At 43.1% G+C, this 21,063-nt stretch overlaps 1 protein-coding gene across 1 annotated transcript in view; it reads right to left on the bottom strand.

Annotated features, from left to right (window-relative positions):
* Positions 1 to 18,283, bottom strand: part of obscna (obscurin, cytoskeletal calmodulin and titin-interacting RhoGEF a) — a 40,488-nt gene extending 22,205 nt beyond the window's left edge. Inside the window, 39 exon segments of the mRNA XM_061078882.1 lie at positions 3 to 296; positions 536 to 802; positions 1,044 to 1,310; positions 1,555 to 1,908; positions 1,911 to 2,297; positions 2,547 to 2,813; positions 3,060 to 3,326; positions 3,511 to 3,777; positions 4,049 to 4,315; positions 4,455 to 4,712; positions 4,840 to 5,118; positions 5,295 to 5,564; positions 5,824 to 6,090; positions 6,371 to 6,637; positions 6,735 to 7,001; positions 7,143 to 7,409; positions 7,491 to 7,757; positions 8,426 to 8,692; positions 9,344 to 9,370; positions 9,463 to 9,729; positions 10,140 to 10,415; positions 10,509 to 10,775; positions 10,871 to 11,140; positions 11,233 to 11,499; positions 11,998 to 12,264; positions 12,369 to 12,632; positions 12,723 to 12,995; positions 13,417 to 13,683; positions 13,833 to 14,099; positions 14,219 to 14,488; positions 14,681 to 14,947; positions 15,041 to 15,304; positions 15,403 to 15,669; positions 15,866 to 16,135; positions 16,405 to 16,671; positions 16,780 to 16,884; positions 17,061 to 17,222; positions 17,796 to 18,062; positions 18,244 to 18,283. Of these exon segments, the coding sequence (XP_060934865.1) occupies positions 3 to 296; positions 536 to 802; positions 1,044 to 1,310; positions 1,555 to 1,908; positions 1,911 to 2,297; positions 2,547 to 2,813; positions 3,060 to 3,326; positions 3,511 to 3,777; positions 4,049 to 4,315; positions 4,455 to 4,712; positions 4,840 to 5,118; positions 5,295 to 5,564; positions 5,824 to 6,090; positions 6,371 to 6,637; positions 6,735 to 7,001; positions 7,143 to 7,409; positions 7,491 to 7,757; positions 8,426 to 8,692; positions 9,344 to 9,370; positions 9,463 to 9,729; positions 10,140 to 10,415; positions 10,509 to 10,775; positions 10,871 to 11,140; positions 11,233 to 11,499; positions 11,998 to 12,264; positions 12,369 to 12,632; positions 12,723 to 12,995; positions 13,417 to 13,683; positions 13,833 to 14,099; positions 14,219 to 14,488; positions 14,681 to 14,947; positions 15,041 to 15,304; positions 15,403 to 15,669; positions 15,866 to 16,135; positions 16,405 to 16,671; positions 16,780 to 16,884; positions 17,061 to 17,222; positions 17,796 to 18,062; positions 18,244 to 18,283 (9,937 nt within the window).
* Between the last annotated feature and the right edge of the window lie 2,780 nt (positions 18,284 to 21,063).

Genomic DNA, 21,063 nt, shown 5'->3' with positions numbered 1-21,063 from the left:
ACAGTTAAACATTTTATATGCGGTCACACCTTTGACAGTAACACTTGCAGTGGTCTCTACACTTCCTGCTTGACATGTGTAGCTGCCACTGTCGTCAGGTTTGAGCTCCTTGATGTGCAGGTGGAGGAGGCAGCCATCTTCTTTCATCTCATACTTCCTATTTGCTCTGATTGGCAGATTGTTCTTCTTCCACTGCACTGACAGACCAGGTTTAGACACCTCACAGGAAAGGGAGCCTTTACCTCCTTCCTCAACCTCCATACTCTGTAAGTCCTTCTTGAAGAATGGTGCAAGCTCTGTGAGACATTGTCAGAAAGAGGGGGACAGAATATTAACATCATTGAAATTGGGCCGAAGACATTTCCAGATGTGTCTCCCTACATGTCTTTACATGGCGGACGGGGAGCAATTCCTTTGATTGAACTAAAATGATTCCCAGAAACAGAATTTAAATGACAATAAGATTACTTCACTGTGGCCTGAGAGTATTGTTGATATGGTAACATTTTGTTGCACATTGCCAAATTGCACACACCTTTGACAGTAACAGTTGCAGTGGTCTCTACACTTCCTGTTTGACATGTGTAGCTGCCACTGTCCTCAGGTTTGAGATCCTTGATGTGCAGGTGAAGGAGGCAGCCGTCTTGTTTCATCTCATACTTCCTGTTGGCTCTCAGTGGCAGATTGTTCTTCTTCCATTGCACTGACACCTCGGGTTTCGACAACTCACAGGACAAGGAGGCTGCACCTCCCTCCTCAGCCTCCACATTTGTTAATTTCTTGTGGAAGAATGGCAGCAGCTCTAGGTATGCACCACAGAGAAGAACAAGACATTATTCATGTAATGCCAAATCAGAACTCCCCATACATTTAGTTTTCACGGTGCGATTTGTGCTTACATTTTAGGGGAATTTGCTATAGTGGAAATTTGATTGAGTTTAAGATAATTCAAACGATAATATTTAAGTTTTTGAAAATTTGATGCCCTGATATCACAGAGAGTTTGTAGATTTAATTACACTAAAACACTCAAAAGCCCACACCTTTTACTGTCACAGTCGCAGTGGTCTCCACACTTCCTGTTTGACACGTGTAGCTGCCACTGTCCTCAGGTTTGAGCTCCTTGATGTGCAGGTGGAGAAGGCAGCCATCTTGTTTCATCTCATACTTCCTGTTGGCTCTCAGTGGCAGATTGTTCTTCTTCCATTGCACTGACACTTCAGGTTTAGACACCTCACAGGACAGCGACGCTGCACCTCCCTCCTCAGCTTCAACACTTTGTAATTCTTTGTTGAAGAATAGAGGAAGCTCTGCAAAATGGGTAAGGAATGAAAAAATACCCCTTATGCATCTTAGGTTTAATTGGATAATAGACAGCCTGAGATATAACAAATGCATATGCAGACATTATCAGGAGTTTTTCAACTAGGCTGTTATACAAATGCTGACTTGATGTTATCTCATCATCACACCTTCTAGAAACTTGAGGAAAAGAAAAAAAAAATAATTTTGTTTCGATGTTAGAATATTTTCTTCTTGGTCAAATTCACTCACCCTTCACTGTCAAGGTTGCAGAGGTCTCTGTAGCTCCTACTTGACATGTGTAGCTGCCACTGTCTTCAGGTTTGACCTCCTCCATGTGGAGCTTGATGAGGCAGCCTTCCTGCTTCATCTTGTACTTCCTGCTGGCTCTTAGTGGCAGTCTGTTCTTCTTCCACTGCACTAGCAGACCAGGTTTAGATACCTCACAGGACAGGGAGACTGCACCTCCCTCCTCAGCCTCCATACTTTGTAAGTCTGTCTTGAAAAATGGAAGGAGTTCTGGAAACAAAAAGCAAGAACAAACTGCATCGAACATCTGTGGATTGGATGAAGCTTCAAACCTCAGTGGAACCAACATTTTTGAAAACCTTCGTTTTTTTCTCCAGGCTTTCTAGATATTAAGTTGGAGGGTTTATAATACAGTCTATGTAGGAAACCCTTGTTGAAATGAATGTCCTGATACAGTCAGAATCCTAATGCACACTCACCTTTTACTGTCACAGTCGCAGTGGATGCTACACTTTCTGCTTGACATGTGTAGTTGCCACTGTCCTCAGGTTTGAGATCCTTTATGTGTAACTGGAGGAGGCAGCCATCTTGTTTCATGTCATACTTTCTGTTTGCTCTTAGTGGCAGTCTGTTCTTCTTCCATTGCACTGACAGCCCAGGTTTGGACACCTCACAGCACAGTGAGGCTGTACCTCCCTCTTCTGCCTCCACATTCTGTAATTCTGTATTGAAAAATGGTTGGATCTCTGGGAATACAATAAAGTATATAGATAGTTTCAGAACATTATATGAGAACTAGCATTTGAGACAATCAATGTATGTCTAAATAAGATGAAGAAAATATTAAATAAATGAGTGATTTTTGCTCCCCTGGGAAATACTGAGCTTCAGCAAATTCAGATTATCAATGATTTGAATTTTACTACTGTTTAATCTTTCACGATTTAGAGATTTCTGACACCATACAACTTTTCAATTTCCAAATGCGGACACACCTTTCACTGTCACAGTCGCAGTGGTCTCTACACTTCCTGCTTCACATGTGTAGCTGCCACTGTCCTCAGCTTTGAGATCCTTTATGTTCAGCTGGAGGAAGCAGCCATCTTGCTTTATCTCATACTTCCTGCTGGCTCTCAGTGGAAGTTTGTTCTTCTTCCATTGCACTGACAGACCAGGCTTGGACACCTCACAGGACAGTGAGGCTGTACCTCCCTCCTCTGCCTCCACATTATGTAATTCTGTATTGAAAAATGGTTGGATCTCTGGGAAATACAGAAAAGTATTTAGACAGTTTTAGCATGAGAACAAGCATTTGAGACTTTCTCAATTTAAGGCTAAATAAGACTTAGAAAATATTTGTGATAAATTAGGGATTTTTTCTCCACTGGGAAACATTGGTGCAATGGATAGCACATTCAATTATTTGAAATTTACTAGTGTGTTTAATCTTTCACAATTTAGAGCTTTCTGACACCATAAAACTTTTCGATTTCCAAATGCACCCTCACCTTTCACTGTCACAGTCGCTGTGGTCTCTACACTTCCTGCTTGACATGTGTAGCTGCCACTGTCCTCAGGTTTGAGCTCCTTGATGTGCAGCTGGAGGAAGCAGCCATCTTCTTTCATCTCATACTTCCTGCTGGCTCTCAATGGCAGATTGTTCTTCTTCCACTGCACTGATAGCCCAGGTTTAGACACCTCACAGCACATGGAGGCAGAACATCCCTCCTCTGCCCTCACATTTTGCAGTTCCTCTTTGAAAAACGGTGGGAGCTCTGAGACAGATAAGAAGTAATGGATTATGTTGTTGTTTTTTGTGGCTTATTTGTCTGAAGTGTTTTGCCCAATATCACATCATATCATAATTCAATTCAATAAGGACAAGAAAGAACTGAATAACTTAATTGATTTAGATATCGCTGACACTGTGGCGTTTGCCATATGAATCTCCAAATGTACCTTTCACTGTCACAGTTGCAGTGGTCTCTGCACCTCCTGCTTGACATGTGTATCTGCCACTGTCCTCAGGTGTGAGCTCCTTGATCTGAAGATAAAGAAGGCAGCCATCTTGTTCCATCTCGTACTTCCTGCTTGCTCTAAGTGGTAGGGTGCTCTTCTTCCACTGCACTGACACCCCAGGTTTAGACAGCTCACAGCACAAGGAGGCTGCTCGACCCTCCTCAGCCTCCACTCTTCTTAGCTCTTTCTTGAAGAATGGCGGCAGCTCTGGGAAAAAGGGATGAGACAAAGATTTGGCATCTTTACAATCTGTGAGATGCATGTAACATTTCCTTTTCCAAGCAGTTTCAGACTATCTAAGGAATGTAAGTGTTGCCATACTTGATTCCAGTATGTGGGCTTGACTAAAATATATTCATAAAGTAGCATTTGGAATACAAGGGTGGAAACTGCCTTTATGCAAAAATTTAAGTTTCTAAAACACAATGACACAGACATCTGAAAAGTACATACGATGCACAGATCCAGATTCTCTCACCTTTCACTGTCACCGTCGCAGTGGTCTCTACACTTCCTGCTTCACATGAGTAGCTGCCACTGTCCTCAAGTCTGAGCTCCTTGATGTGCAGCTGGAGTAGGCAGCCGTCCTGCTTCATCTCGTACTTCCTGCTGGATCTCAGCGGCAGCCTGTTCTTCTTCCACTGAATCGGCACTCCCAGTTTAGACAGCTCACAGAACAGCGAGGCCGAACCTCCCTCCATCGCTTCCACACTCTGCAGTTCCTCCTGGAAGAATGGAGGGAGCTCTGGAAAAATATAAGAAAAAGAACAGGGTTAAACACATTTGAAGTAATAAGATGTAGTAATTCACAGTATTATTTGATGTAATGTAATTAAGCAGTTATAACAATAAGCATTCCAATGGCATAATTATTTAGATTTTACCTGTAACGCTGAGTTTGGCAGTGTTCTGCATGTCTCCCGTATCACAGGAGTATATGCCAGTATCCAGAGGCTCCACGTCACGGATAAGCAGTAGGTTGACTTTTCCCTGTTTACGTATGTCATATTTATCACTGTTGCTAAGGGGAATGTGGTTCCGTCTCCAGATAACAGTGGAGGTAAAGTCAGAGATCGTGCAGGACAAGGTGGCTGTCTCTCCTTCCATGATCACAACGTCTTTGGGCTTCTCCTCGAATAAAACTACAATGTGAAATCACATGAAATAAAGGTGATCCACTGAGTTTGTAAGGTTGTATATTTCATATGTGCGAAATTGCAGATCAAAGTAATCAATGCAAACTTTATTTGTGCCCATGTGTCTTCTCACCTTTGGGCTTAGTGACCACTAGCAGACAGGCAGAGGTCCTCTCTTCCCCAATCACAAACGCCACAGTGCCCGTTTCCTCAGGTGTTGTCATGGTGAGGACCAGTCGGTGCTCGCGACCCCGGCACGTCATCTGGTTCATCTCATTGCTCTGCAGAGGGCTAGATCCGAGCCACCAGACACCTTCACTCACATCAGCATGGCTCAGCTCACACACAAACACTGCGTCCTCCCCTGCTGTCACCGTCACGTCCTGCAGCCCGGTTACAATCCGCACGCGCTCTATGGAGGAAGGAGCAGCTATATGCAGCTGGATTTTTAGAGACGGAATCTGATATGTTTTCCATGAGTTAGATGAGAACAGCCAGTTAGTTCTTTTCATGCAACACTTTTTGCAATGTAAATGAAGTATAGCCAAATGTATGAGAATGAGGGATGAATTTCCATTGATCGCCTACCCCTCACGACCAGCTTGGCGGTGGTCCTCTTGCCTCTGGTGATGCAGCAGTACTCTCCAGCATCCTCCAGAAGCAATTTCCTGATCTCCAGAGAGTGCGTGGGGCCGTTCTTCTTCAGAATGCATCGCCCTCCGTCTTCCACCACAATGTTGTCCCTCTTCCAGGTGACGGGGACATTAGCGTTGGAAACTTCACAGGACATCAGCACAGGTTTCCCCTCCATTACCACTTTGTTCTCCAGCTCCTTCTCAAAGAAAACGGATGCGGCCGCTGATAATAGACAGGATGTGTTATGTTCCAGACGTGGGATTTGAACTCCAAACACTCCACACTGACTGAATTATCATAGAAACACTGACCTCACCTATATTGAACTAAATCAGTGGACTTGAATGCAATTTAGTCAGCAAAAGTATGTGGAATAGGTTTGATGAATGAATCCAGGGTTTATATTTAGCCCACAGAATGACATGTCAGGTGTTAACAGTGGCAGTGTGTAAGAAACATAAAATAGGAGCATTTCAAATACCTCGCACATTCACTTCAGCGGTCGTCTTCTGCTCTCCAAAGACACAGCTGTACTGTCCCACATCTTCCGGCTGGACGTTTTTGATGTGCATCTCGGCTACATTTCCTTTCAGCATCATCCGATACCGCCCGCCTTGAGAGAGCTGATCCTCGGCCTTCCACCACTGCACAGGCACCCCGGCCCTGGACAGCTCACAGTGCAGGGACACGTTGCCTCCTTCAGAGGCCTCCTGGTTCTTCAGACCCATTTTAAAAGTGAGGGGAATCGCTGTGGGTGCATGGTAAAAATGTTTTTATACAATCTCATCTATTTTCAATTATTTCACCATTTTGTACGCCTAGAAGACACAAATTATCAAATTAAAAAACATAAAAATATAGCTGCTTGGTTAGTGGTGTTTTTTTGATGTTTTCCTTCAAAGATAATGTTTCCCGCCTTTGCACTGTTTTAATTTAAATGCATAGTTTTAAAACATAAATATAGTGAATTTTTTAATTTCTAAAAGCGATTAAACATAAAAACATATTTGCATGCAGCACTCCCTTACGTGTTATGGTAACATTGGCTGTAGTCTTGGCATCGCCATAGACACAGCTGTAGAGTCCACTGTCCTCCAGCTGTGAGTTTTTGATGGTCAGCTCCATGATGCTGTTTCGACTTTTGATCTGATACTTGAAATTGTTCGTCAGACGCTCCTCTCCTTTCCTCCACTCCGCAGCGAGGCCAGGTTTAGATAACTCACAGCTCAGTGTCACACTGCTCTCCTCCTCCACCTGCAAGCTCCTTAATTTCATCTTGAACATGATGGGAGGAGCTGGGAGAGAGTAGACCCATCATCAGTGGTTAATTTCTCTGAAAGTTACTTCAGAGCAGTTCTTTACTGAATCATATTTCAAGATTCTTGGTCTTACCTTTGACAGCGAGCTCAGCAGCTGATTGGCTGTCTTTAGTCTTGCAGGTGTATTTCCCAGCATCGCTCTCCTCCACGTTGTTGATGATCAGTTCTGTGCGACGTCCCTCCTGCTTCATCTCATATTTGTATCCAGGTTTGAGGACAACTCTGCCTTTCCTCCAGTCCACTGGAGCTCCAGGTTTGGAGAGCTCACAGCAGAAAACTCCACTGTCCCCTTCCTTCACTTCCAAATTCTCAATCTCTTGTGTAAATGTTACAGGGAGCGCTGGGAAAGTAGAATGGCAAATTAAACAGAATCCAAAAGTAGATTCAATTCAACAATTCAGATTTCTTATGTCCAATGATATACCAGGTCTATCTTACTGTGGTTCAGATACAGAAGAGTCTTGGTTGGGGTGAAGCCTACCTCTTACTTTGATGTCAGCTGAAGTCACTACAGTGCCAACAGAGCAGCAGTACTCCCCTGAGTCTGCGAGGGTTACATTTCTAATCAGCATCTCAGCCATCCTGCCCTCTTGCTTCATCTGATATTTGTCTCCCTCCTTCAGAAGCTGAGCATCCCTCCACCACTCCACTGGGACTCCTGGTTTGGAAAGCTCACAGCGCAGCATCACGCTGCCCTCCTCCACGGCTTCCTGGTTCTTCAACTTCTGTTTGAAAGTCACCGGAATCGCTGAGGAAATTGAGAAGCACATTAAAGGATGTGCAAATTATCAAAGAATCATCCCCTGTTATAATGTGTCATGCCTCTAACCAGTGATGATGATGGTGGCAGTGGTTTTCATGTTTTCACAAACACAGCTGTATGTGCCACTGTCCTCAGGCTGGCTTTTCCTGACGAGCAGCTCCAGCGTGGAGCCGTTCTGCTTCATCTGGTATTTCTCTCCGCTGGTCAACACACTGTCTCCTTTCTTCCACTGCACAGGAGTGTCCGGTTTGGAGAGCTCACAGCACAGTGTCACCCCGTTACCCTCCTGCACCTGGATATTTTTCAGTTCTTGAAGGAATTTGATGGGCTGCTCTAGAGAGGGAAATAAAACATCTAAATGATTAAAACATGTTGATAAATATCTTTCTTACTCACTGTTGCTGGTGGATATGTCTAAGTTACAGTAAATGACACAGTTAATGTAGGAAAAACGTATTTATTTTATATTTCCTGCATTAAACCCCACCTTTCTTTGGAGTAAATGAAAAAAACACAAACAATCAAACGGCATCAACAGAAATGTAAAAGCTGCAGAGATAGATGCCAGAAGCCATGCTGGTTGAAAGCTCTGCCAAGTGCAGGGGATAAAATATAATTTTTATATATATTGAAAAATTGTATCAAATTTGTATTCAAATTTACTCAGAATTATTTAATAATTAGCTCCACTGTGGCAAATTTGTTCTAAACCGATAACAACTTGCTATACAACCATGCAGCACTGATATATTTGACAAAATTCAGTTCAACAGCTTATTCACTGTATAGTATAAATACATAAAATAGGTTACATCCCAGAAATTCAGTTAAAAACTCTTAATTGTCTATTTTGAATTTAGTTCTGTAGTGTTGAACTCTGCTATTATAAAATCAGTTGTATTTACATTCAGCTTGTTTTTACTTTTTTTAAATAACCGTATGGTCAAGAACAAGACCATAAGCACAAAATAAACTAAATGTATTCTCCACTGTATACTCACCATTCACCAGGATGCTTGCTGTTGTGCTCTGGTCACCACACCAACAGCTATAATCTCCCATGTCGTCCAGACTGAGGTCCACAATCTTCATCTCCACCTGGAGCTCCTTCTTCCTCATCTGATACTTGTCTCCGTTCTTCAGCGGCTCACCTCCTCTCGTCCACTCCACTGACGGGGCAGGTTTGTTGAGCTCACAGTGCAGAACCACACTGTTTCCCTCCGTCACCTCCTGGTTGACAAGTGGCATCTTGAAACTTGGTGATAAACCTGCCGTCAACCGAGAACCAGAAAAAGAGCTTTAAATACATGTACAAGTAGATTTGATGATCGAATTATTGTTAAGTCAATAAACTACCCAGACTATATTATGGTAGTTTTTTAATGGTACAGTTTACAAAGGCGCACAATCTAGAGACAAAAAATGAATGGATGAAGAACCAGTCAAAATAAATGACTCCCCAAGAAAAATCCTGTTAACAATAGTCTAATTATATAGAACTAGAATTAACAGAATACATATTGTCATTATATTGCAGTAGTCAGGTATGCTTTCAAAACAAGTAATACTCATAAATAAACTATGACATTCAAGATGAACAGTGTAATGTTTATAATACAATAAATTATGGATTGTAATATAAACCATAATGTATTGTATTATAATACAATATATGATACTATAATATTATGATTATCAGTGATGAATTACATAATGAAAATTCTACATGATATAATAGTTGTATTTAGTTACAGAACTGCTGAGAATGGATGAATTACAAACTATTGTCTATATCATATAGATATGATATGAGTCACTGAGTCATGTGATCTTGGAAGATCACTTTCCATTGTCAGACTTCAGACTGGATGACTATAAAACTAGCCTAAATGAAACTATGTTGTTTTTATTAAGCTGACCTCTTTGACGTCTGCGCTCATGGGATTCTGTGTACAATGTACAAGAAGAGAAAAGGATATACTTAAAAGTCTGGATTTTAAAGTTTCAGGGAGCATTTTCTGACCAGAACGTGTCTCACCTTGCACGGTGAGCTCAGCAGTCGACTGGCTGTCTTTAGTCTGGCAGGTGTATTTCCCAGCATCACTCTCCTCTATACTGTTGATAACCAGTTTAGTGAGACGTCCCTCTTGCTTCATCTCATACTTCTGTCCGGGCTTCAGGACAACTCTGCCTTTCCTCCACTCCACTGGAGCTCCAGGTTTGTTGAGCTCACAGCAGAAAACACCGCTGTCCCCTTCCTTCGCCACCAGACGCTGGATCTCTCGCTTGAATGTCACAGGTTGTGCTGCAGTAGGAGTCATTTTTTTAGTCACTCTTATGTTTTTTTTGCTCAATGAATAAGAAAGTAGTGAATTGTGACTTAAATTGAATGATCCTATGCAGAGGCCTCTTCCAAATTTACTAAGAAGACACAACATCCTCAGATTATTTGTCCCATGTCATGTGGTATATACTAAGTTTATGTATATTGACTTTAGCCAATGAGGTTGTGTTTTCACTCCTGTCTATTTGTTTGTTTGTTGGTTGGTTTGTTTGTAAGCAGGATTACATGTACAAAATAGGATGGTGTGGATCCAGTTGAGGATGGCAACAGTTTTGTTTTTCAAAATGTTTTCACAGTGTTTTCCAGGGAATAATTCAGGCAAATTTATGGAACTGATATCTCACGGATGAAATGTGTTGCTTCAAACTTACGTTTCACTTTGACTTCAGCTGTGGTTTTCTCGTCCCCCATGATGCAGCTGTACTTCCCTGCGTCCTCTGGCTGGACACTGAGAAAGGTCAACATAGCCGTCTTTCCTTCTACTTTCATCTGGTACCTCCCTCGAGACATCTCCTCAGAAAGAACCTGACCGTCTCTCTGCCACTGCAGCAGGACGCCCTTCTTGGACAGCTCACAGCGTAACGTCACACTGCTCCCCTCTTCTGCCTCCTGGCTCTTCAGGCTGATTTTAAATGTGGCAGGAACACCTGTGGAACCAAGCACAGACACGGTTTAAACCTACAAAGCAAATGAAGACGAGTCCATGAACAACTATGCAGAAGATCACACAGTGAGCGTACCGATAACCTTCACAGTGGCCTTTGTCCTCTGATCTCTACACACACAGGTGTATACACCACTGTCCTCTGGCACAGCGTCTCTTATGGTCAACTCCAGAGCTCTGTCCCTCTGCTTCATCTGGTACTTCTCTCCGTTCTCTAGCTCGTCTCCTCCGAGCCTCCACTCCGCCGGGACTCCAGGTTTAGAGATCTCACAACACAATGTGAAGTTGTTTCCTTCCTCAACTTGGAGGTTCTTCAGCTTTTGCTTGAAGGTGATTGGAAGAGCTAAATGGAAAGGAGGTGAATAATTGAACTACAATGTATCTGTGTATATTTAATTATGCTATTTTCTTATTAAAATAGATTTAATAGACACCTACCATTTACATTCAGAGTTGCAGTCGTCTCTATGTTTCCACAGATGCATGTGTAGATGTTGCTGTCGTCAGGCGTCACATCGAGGATCCTCAGTTCAATCAGCATGTCTCTCTGCCGTATATGATATTTCTCTCCGTTCCTGATGAGATCCTCCCCTCTCTTCCTCCACTCCACAGTATGACCAGGCTTGGACAGCTCACAGCGGAACGTCGCCGTGCTGCCCTCCTCGATCAGCACATTCCTCAGCTTCTGCTTGAATGTGACTGGGAGAGCTGAGGAATCATTAATAACAATAGATTTAGATAAATGATTATTTATAAACATACACTGTTATTTGTCGGCCTATTGTAAAATGACGTCATACCAGTGATTTTGACGGTGGCAGATGTCATCTGATCAGCACACACACAGCTGTAGACCCCACTGTCCTCATGCACAGGCTTCCAGATCAGAAGCTCCAGTGTGGTCTCCCACCTCTTGATCTGGAACTTGATCCCGTTCCTCAACAGCTCGTCTCCTTTCCTCCATTCAAATGTTATCACAGGTTTGGACAGCTCACAGCGCAATGTCACATTGTTGCCCTCCTCTGCCTGCGTGTTCCTCAGTTGTTGTATGAATGAAATAGGAATAGCTGGAAAGCAAAAAGTGACGTGACTCACGTGGTTCGGTGGAAGGATTTGGAATGAATTAGGGATTTATATTTTGGTGTGAATCTGGATAACATTGTTAGAGTTTTGGTGTGGGCATTTCCCAACATTGTCACCATTTTCCCATGAATAGTTAATGGATCTTGATGAAAACAATCAGGCACATGAGTGTCTGAAATTTGATACAACTTGGTTTTAAGGGGACTGTTGGGCCTTGGTGGAGGTATGTGCTCTACTGAGTGTCTATTTTCTGTTTGTGATCAATCAAAGCTCTGCCTTATATGTCAACAATCTTTAAACACAATATGTATTGAGTCATCACTCATGAATACAACTTGAGCTCAGATGTAAAAGTGTTATTTGTTGAATATCTGATTTAGTTTACTAACCTTCTTTTCTGAATATAGACAAAGCATTGTAACAGACTATTCTAATGAATAACTTAAAATTAAGATTGTGATTTGGGGTTTCATGGTTCTTACCGTGCACTTTGACACTGGCAGTTGTGCGGTGATCTCGGCACTGACAGGTATATTCTCCCGAGTCTTCGGGCTTCAGGGCTTTGATGGTTATAGAGTTGATCGTCCTTCTCTGTTTCATCACGTACTTGTCTCCATGCCTGATGCTCTCAAAGCCTTTCCTCCAGATGACCTGAACCCCAGGCAGAGAGTACTCACAGGTCAGGGTCACGGTCTCTCCTTCGTTGGCCTCCACAGTTTTCAGGATCTTGGTGAACTCTGCAGGAATGGCTACAACAGACAACAGACAGGTGATGCCATTTCTCATTATATTGGAATTGGCTCTTAATAGTGAAAGCCTTGTATCTACAGTCCTTTTACAATTCGGTTCATACCTTTGACAGTTACAACAGCTCTAGTAGTAACAGATCCTGCACTGCACTCGTACACCCCAGCGTCATTGTTGCACACCTCTCGAAATGTCAGTCGAGCCTCGCAGCCCGAGCGACTGGCAGAATATCTGGAGGAGCTCCACATCAGGCAGCCATCTTTGTACCACAGGATGTGACACGGCTTTGAGGTCACGCAGAACAAAATCAAACCACCTCCTTCTATAGCCTCACAGTCCTCCAGTGCTTTAATGATGGTGGGACGCCTCTCTGGGAGCACAAAGAGATGAAACCAAGTCAAGACCAAATGGACTGTCACATAAAAGCACATATTAAAACTCCATTCACACTGAGCCTCACCTCTTACAAGCAGCGAGGCGTACGATCTTTTGTCCCCTGCCGAGAAGGAAATAGTGCCAGTGTCTTTACGGGCAAGCTGTTTAAATGTGAGCGTGTTGTAGCCTCCGGGAACCATCTGGATCTCATTGAGCTCATTGGTGTACAGCAGAGTCTCATCCAGGTACCATTTAACACCAATGTAGTCGCTGGGACAGATTCGACATCTGAATGTGACTGTGTCACCTTCGAGACACTCAACGTCCTCTAGTTCATCCAGAATCAAAACCTTTTGGCCTGAGTTATACAGAGGACAAAGAAGAGTCAACATCCTAATAGACATCATGGACTGTAGTGATAGAGGCTTCAATCAACATCTATACTAAATAATGATAAAACTGCTGACATACAATATTGAATATATTTGGGTTTTGTACATATTACATATTAATAGAATAACAGAGGCCCTGGAATTCAAGAATTTAATATACAGTAAGTAAGTTGCTAATTAATTTGTCTATTGTTATGTTATTAATTTGATTTCTGCAAATTCTACCATATTTCTGATTCTTAAATTCTCAGCTCTGTACTGCCTGTGGAATTCCATATGTGTATTCCTTCATTTTATTGTTTAGTATTTACTTTGTGAACTGATAAACAAACAAAGGTTCCAGATCATCTCTAAACCACAGTGATGCATGTGTTCCCATGTTCTCACCCTGCACGGTCAGCTGTGCCCGGCTCTGCATGGTACCGACGTCACATGTGTAAATATCTGTGTCCGATTTGTCCAGACAGGAGATGGTCAGAGACAGCAGCACGCCTTTCTGCCTGAGGACGTACTTCCTTCCAGACCTCAGCTCCACCATTCCCTTCAACCAGGTGGCACACTTGGCTGGCTGCCTGGTCTCACACTCAAGGGTCACTTTAGCTTTTTCCTCTGCTCGCGCGTCCCTCAACTCCCTCGCAAACGTGTGCTGGAGTTCTGTGAGGCACAGTGAAGTTCATAAAATTAATCCAACCTTTCCTGTGGATCAACAACCTACATTTCAGAATGGGACATTGGATAGTAGCACTGATTTGCCAAACACTAAAATAACAAACACTACTGTCAGTTTGAACACTCTTACTTACCTCTAACCTCCAGCTTAGCACGGGAGGCAACGCCCTCAGCCTCACAGCAGTATTCTCCAGAGTCTCTGATGGTGGTGTTCCTGATCACCAGCCGCGCCAAGTTCTTCTCCACAGTCATCTCGAACTTCATGCTCTGTCTGATCAGATGACCATTTTTCAGCCAACGGATGGGGACCTCTGGTTTGGTGATTTCACAGCTGAGCTCTGCGTCCTCGCCTGGCACCGCCTTCACATTCAGCAGCTCCCTGAAGATGTGCACTGGCTTTTCTGAAGGAGGGTAAATACAAACACTTACAAGCAGGATTCTCTGACAAGAGACAGGTATACTCACATATACAAACATATAAAACTGTTAATGATTTGATCTAAAACAGCCAGGTATTCACCTTTAACAAAAAGCATGGTTCTACAGCTGAGGTCTTTAATCGTAAAGACCACGTCTCCGGCATCAGTGAGCATGGCATCTCTTATGGTCATCTCATACTTGTGGTCTTTGTTGATAACCTGGATACGGCTGTTGGTGACCACCACCTGGCCATTGATTGTCCAGGAAGCTTCATCGTCGAGATTGTGAGAAAGGAGACACTCAAAAGTGCAGCTTTCACCCTCCAGGACAGAGGTTGTCTTCATACGATGAACAATGGTGATGTGCAAGTCTGTAAATACATGTTATCACACAGTTACAAAGAGAAACACTTGACACCATTGAAAATCAACAATATCGACATCTTAGTATTATACAATTTCACCTGAGGTTACCAATTAACAGACTACTCAATGTGAGTACTTGATTCTTAAGTTAAAGAGCGCTTCCGAAAATTTCAAACAACCCTTTCCCTGGTTCTCACCATGAACTGTCACTTTAGCCTTGGTCTGGCTGGTCCCCAGGTCACAAGTATAGTGTCCAGCATCATCTTTGCTGAGTGAATGGATGATCAGTACCATGGACCTCCCGAGCTGGACTAGTTCATGTTTATCATCAGCCGTCAGTACCATACCATCCTTTCTCCAAACAGGGGTCACTGTCTCTTTGGAAATCTCACACTGCAGACAGACCTCCCCCAGCTCTTCTCCTACTGCATCCTCCAGAGACCTCAGGAACACTGCTGGACGTGCTGGAGCCAAAGGGTACCATTACATTGTGAATGGGGCTCCTATATTTCTAAGAAATCAACAATAAAAAACATCTGATCATTTACTTAGCTGACCTTTGACCTTTAAGATTGTAGTCATAGAAAGAAGGCCTGTTTTGAAGGTGACCCTGCTCTGCTGAGGCTGCAGCTTCTTCATTGTGAGGCTATGCATTGTGCCCATGTGCTGGATCCTGTTGATGGCACTGGAGTAGACCCGGACATTGTTGACGAGCCACTCCACGTTGGCGACCACGTAGTTGAGCTCACATGAGAAAGTGGCAAAACCCTCCTCCTCAATTTCCATTGGCTCAAGGTGTTTGACCAACTTGAGCGTTCGCACTACATCACAAAGACGACGAATTATATGAAGAACAACATACAGTTGCAGTAGAATCACAATCTGAAAATATTCCATTCTCTCCATCCATCCATCACACCTTCTACTGCAACATGTGCTGTGCTCTGTGAACCTCCAGCCATGCAGCGATACTGCCCTCCATCCATTCCAGTCAAGCCATGGATGGTCAGCTCTGCTCGTTTCCCGTCTCTCTTCATGCTGTACTTGTTTGTGGTCTTCAGAGCAGTGCGACCTTTAAACCACCGCACCACCCTGGGAGAAGGAGCGAACTGACAGCTCAGAGTCACAGAGCTGTTCTCCTTCACCTTTGCATCGTCCAAGTGGTGAAGAACCTGAAGAGGTCGCTCTACAAGGGAAAAATGAAAAGAGACATTTTAACGTCCATTCACTCACACTGAAGAGGTGGTAGTGATAAGGTCCCTTGGAGGTCTAAAGCACTGAGTAGATACTTTTTAACTTATTTATTGAATGATTCAATATTCTATGACAACCTATAAACTGTTTCCCTCGAGCTTTATGCTCAGAGAGTCTGAGATACTCACCCGTCACAGTGAGCTGAGCATTGGAGCGACTCTTGCCTGCTACAAAGACCACGGGACCAGACATGGAGCTGTCCGTGGAGGTGAGGCAGAGACTGTGGAGTTTGCCGTCCCTGTCGATGTTCACCGCTGCACACGACTCCAGTACCTCACCGTTCAGGGTCCATCGTGGAGGCCTCCCCGACTTCAGGCTGGTCTCCGCCTGGAACAGTGCTGGCATCGGCTCAATCACCTCCACTGAGCTCAACCCCCGCACTATGCGGATAGCCTGCTCTGCATGCACAGCCATGATACACATTACACACTACTGATGCAATTTCTTACATTACAAAAATAACACTGAATTAGAAAAATATTAGATCACATAAGAAACACATTCGCATGAAAACATGTTATTTTTAAGTGTTTTTCTTTTTTCTGATAGGTATCACTTATAACACAGTAAGCATTGTGAAAGTGTTGCAACAAGATTGCAAAACATAAACCCGGCCATAAAGTTAAAGCTGTGACTGCTATGGTTACGGTGACAACAAGCATCTCACCCTCCACCAGAAGCTGACACGAGGTCGTATCATCTCCTGCATCACAGGTGTAAGTGTCCTCATCCGAGGAGCAGATGTCGTCGATGGTCAGTTGCCTGTAGACATCTTGGCTGATCAGTTGGTACTTCTTACTGGACAGGAGCTCCTTCCTGTTCTTATACCACCTGACCTGAGCATTGGGTCGTGACACCTGACACTCCAGCAGACCCCGGTGGCGATACATGGCAATCTTCACCCTCAGAGGGCGCACTATTTGGACCGGGAGCTCTGAGGAAGCGAAGAAAAGGCGGTAAACCCAAAGTGACTAAAACGTGTTGGACACTATTTCCTCTGTAATTTCATGTTATGTGGTGACATAAAAGTCCAGTAGCTTACCTCTAACTGTGAGAGTTGCATAGGATGACACACGCTCAGCAGTGAATCTGATCTCTCCAGCGTGCTCTGGCCTGACTGACTCAAAGATCAGGGTGTGAGTTTTATCTGCACACAGATATAAGCAAAATGTTATTTATCTACCCAAGTTTTTATTTATTTTTTATGTATATATTTACACCTAGGATCGGCCCTAGAAGTTGCAAATCAAACTCAACTTCTTGGCACTGTGGAGTATTTAGGAGCATTGAATCACTATAGCGGTGAAATGCTTGGTCACTTGCCCTGGTGTCTGATCTTGATGTTGTGCCCAGATCGGATCCTGCTGTCATTTCGGTGCCAACGACCATCCACATCCACCTGATTGACCTCACACATGAAGTTCACGGGTTGACGCTCAGTTGTGTCAACATCTTCCAGCTCCTTCACTATGTTGATGTCCCTAGCTGCCAAAAGAAATCCAAATCATAACTAAAAAGGCTGTTAAAAGCAACTCAGACAGGACTTTGTGCATCTGCTTGTTAGATCTCTCTTTGATACCAGAAATATTCACGGATTGAATTTGGATATGTGGTATACCTTTGTTTACACTTAGGGTTATTTATATCCTGTTTTACTTTGAAACTTTTTTTGTGTGTGTCTTACTTCCCGTCTACTTTTCCACCTTTTCTGATTACTTAACCTGCCTTTATTAGTTTCACTTATGTCTTTCTAGACGTGACAATAATGACTTTTGTTTGTTCATGATGATGAGACTCTAATGTCCAATACTATTCAAAGTGTTAAAACAAGTCAACCTGCTGGTGGCGCTTGAGGAAGCTAGAAGGTCTGAGTATCACCAAAGTAATCAGATAACGTAATCTATGTTTTCCCTTTAAGTGTATTAGACCATTGCCTGCTTTGCCTGATCAGACATACAATAAGGCTTTCCCATCATTTCAATTGGGTCATAGACATGTGCACATCTTTGCGTTGACCTGTACTTGACCCTCTCAGATGACAGAGTTGAGTTATCTCACCTCTGACACTGAGTTGGCCTGAGGTCTGAATGCCATTAGCCTGGAAAAAGAACAGGCCTGCATCTCCCAGAGCCGCCCTGTTCAGTATGAGGGAATGTTTCTTCCCGTGCCTGCTGATGCGACAGTTGGGCTTGGACTTGAGTTGCATCCCATCCCTGCTCCACACGCCCTCGATGTAGGCCAGGTTGAGGGTCACCTCAAAGGAGCAGCTCTCACACTCAGACACCTCCACATCCTCCAAACCCTTCACCACCTGCAGCCGGTTCTCTAACACACACACACAAACACACACACACACACACACACACACACACACACACACACACACACACACACACACACAAACACAAACAAACACACACACAAGCACACACACAAACACACAACATTAGAGATGTAAAGGCTCACATTGCAAGAACATAAAAATGAGCATGAGAAGTGAACTTACTTGCAGCTGCGACTATTCCTCCTGGTATGTTGTCTCCCATGTCTCCTGTGCTTCTCTGTGTGATAATGAAATCTTTATTTTTTTACCACAGCAATCACACAAGGCAAATCACAAACTATATGATTTAAAAAATACACATCAGGTAATGTCTCTCTGCCATGAAGCTACCGTCTTCCTCACACCTCATTCACACTTTTGGACACTCAGCTTCATTGGGTAAACTCTGCAGATACACAATAACATAACTAATGACATAACTTTCACATCTAAAGCGCTAACGCTAGCATTTCAAAATGGATACGCATGGCAACACTGTTGGATGGTTGAGCCCTGTGATGGCATACCAGTCCTTCACTGTCATAACGAGCAGAGTAATTTCTGTCCCTTCACTTGACTGAGCTCAGCACCACCAATATAGACTCAGCTGTGATGCCACCTTCATCAGGCTGCAAGCTCTGATAGATATGATATTTGAGATCATGAAACACGTTTCAGAGGCGGATGTGTAGGGTCCTTCTTGGAAATTAACCATCAGCTGAAAATCACATTTACTAGTGCGTCACAGAGTGACACTCGATTTGCAAACAATTATCTTAATTGCTTCTTTTGGGCGATCACGTTATGACGTCTAATGAAATCTATATTCCAAACAATGACTAAACTAAATTAAAACTTCCAATCATACCATAACTTTGGTTCTATTAAATATGCAAACAAAGCAAAACAATAACATCAAAAACTAAAACATAAGAACAAACCAGATGCTTTAAGGTAATATACCCACCTTCATCCAAACAAATGTTTTCTAGAGAGAAAGTATCCTTGCATGTCCTCTTGTTCCAACAGTGATGACACCTTCACCTAAAAAAACAGCTGGATAAAACATCCATGGCAACAGATCTGTCCCGGTCTTGACTTTTTCTCACAAAGCCTTTAAGATAATAAGATTAACAACAATCGTTTATCCAAGGGAGAACATACCTATGTCTGTGAACTGCATCTCAGTCCCCAGAGCAGACTGCCTGCAGCTCTCTCTCTCTCTCTCTCTCTCTCTCTCTCTCTCTCTCTCTCTCTCTCTCTCTCTCTCTCTCTCTCTCTCTCTCTCTCTCTCTCTCTCTCTCTCTCTCTCCTCTTTTTTTTGTTTTTTTTTGCTGTGATGGAGCGTAGTGCTGAACAGCTGACATATCTCTTCCCACATACTAACCTCCAAAATAGCCTTCTGTCAGTATGAGGGCAAAGATAGCTTTGGCTGTAATGGCGTGAAGCGACTCATGATCAGCATCAATGAAAGCACCAAAAACAATCAAATGTAGACAATGGGCTTGGTGTGTTTGATGGTTTTCTTGTGTGTTTTTAGTCTTGTGAATGCAACATCTCAAAAACGCCTTGAGGGAATTTCCTCAGATTTGGTACAAATGTTCATCTGGGCTCATCATGATGAGCTGATTAGATTTTGTGGTCAAAGGTCAAAGGTCCAGGTCATGGTGGGCTCACAAAACATGTTTTTGGCCTCTTGAGAATAATATCTCAAATCTGTCTTTCAGACATCAAATTGTACCAATTATATAACTGCAGGGCGATTATACTCGGTTGCTCAAGATCTAAAATGTGTTTTTTTCCATAGACATGAGTAGAGAAGTCTACACAGTATACCACTGATGCAGTTTAATCACACAGACTTCTGAGAAGCCTATTCATTAGTGTCCTAATCCTCAGGTTAAAGTGATCAAAGTCTGTGGATCTACTAAGCACTGCTTAAGTTGAAAGGTCATACAAATTAAAGAGACAAATACCTATAAAATGGAATAAGAAACAAAGTAGATGAAGATCTTCATAAAAAGAGTTTTCAAATGATATCAGACTGAAAAACACATCAGCAGCTCTCCACTGCAAATCCAAAAGTCTGATTTACCTGCGGAGCTGGTTTATGCCAATCAACCCAGCTCTACCTCTTCCTTCTTCAGTTACAATTACGACATTGGTAATTTATAGGGTGGTTTGAGTTTGTGGGGTTCCCTCACCCAGCCATCCAAGCAGAACAAAGCCAGCACTGCCCAGCATTGTGCTCCCCTCATTTTGACAGACAGCTGCATGTGCCACAGTGCACTCCTTAAGACCAGTGAAACTCTACCGACAGGATTATCTCTGTGCAGTCCTGCTGCGGCACACAAAACAACTTGTCATCACCGAGAGGGGTTTGGTGACCCACAGAAGAAAAACAGTTTAGATTTTTCCTGTTGTTTTCCTGCAGCCTGTTCATTACAATATACATTTTCTTTGACATTTGAGTGGAATAGAAGAAACAACTAGTTTGGACACACTTTTTGTTTGTATATTCATTCGGTATTTTATTTGATTAAACTGTGTGGTGTTTTTAACAGGGGTGTTGTGTTGCTTAAGGAAAAGTTTTTAAATCATGTCCTGGGAGATTGAAGATGACTCTAAGCTCAGCCTGCCATCTTGAAATGTGGGCCTTCACGTGTGCAGCATCCTACTGATGGTGCACATGACCTAAAAATAGAGATACGTTAAAGGAACCAAGGCAATGCGAGGATGTGTTGAGTGAATTTAGAACTCGACAAAACAGCTGAACAGTCCACCTAAGCCTCTGGATCTGTGTTTGGAAAACCCGCCCCCCCCCCTGTCCTGTGTGTCACATTTCCTCTGGTCCAGACTCTCAACATCTGACAGCAGGCATAATGAAATAATGTAGGAATGTTTACAACACATACAGTCAAACATGCACCTACGGTTGTCCTCTACTAATAAGCCCAGACTGTGATGCCAAAAAAAGCACTCCATACAGGTGTTGTGTGTGAG

Source organism: Limanda limanda, chromosome 9 (assembly GCF_963576545.1).
Source record: "Limanda limanda chromosome 9, fLimLim1.1, whole genome shotgun sequence".
Lineage (NCBI taxonomy): Eukaryota > Metazoa > Chordata > Actinopteri > Pleuronectiformes > Pleuronectidae > Limanda > Limanda limanda.
This window is presented reverse-complemented; position numbering and strand designations above follow the sequence as displayed.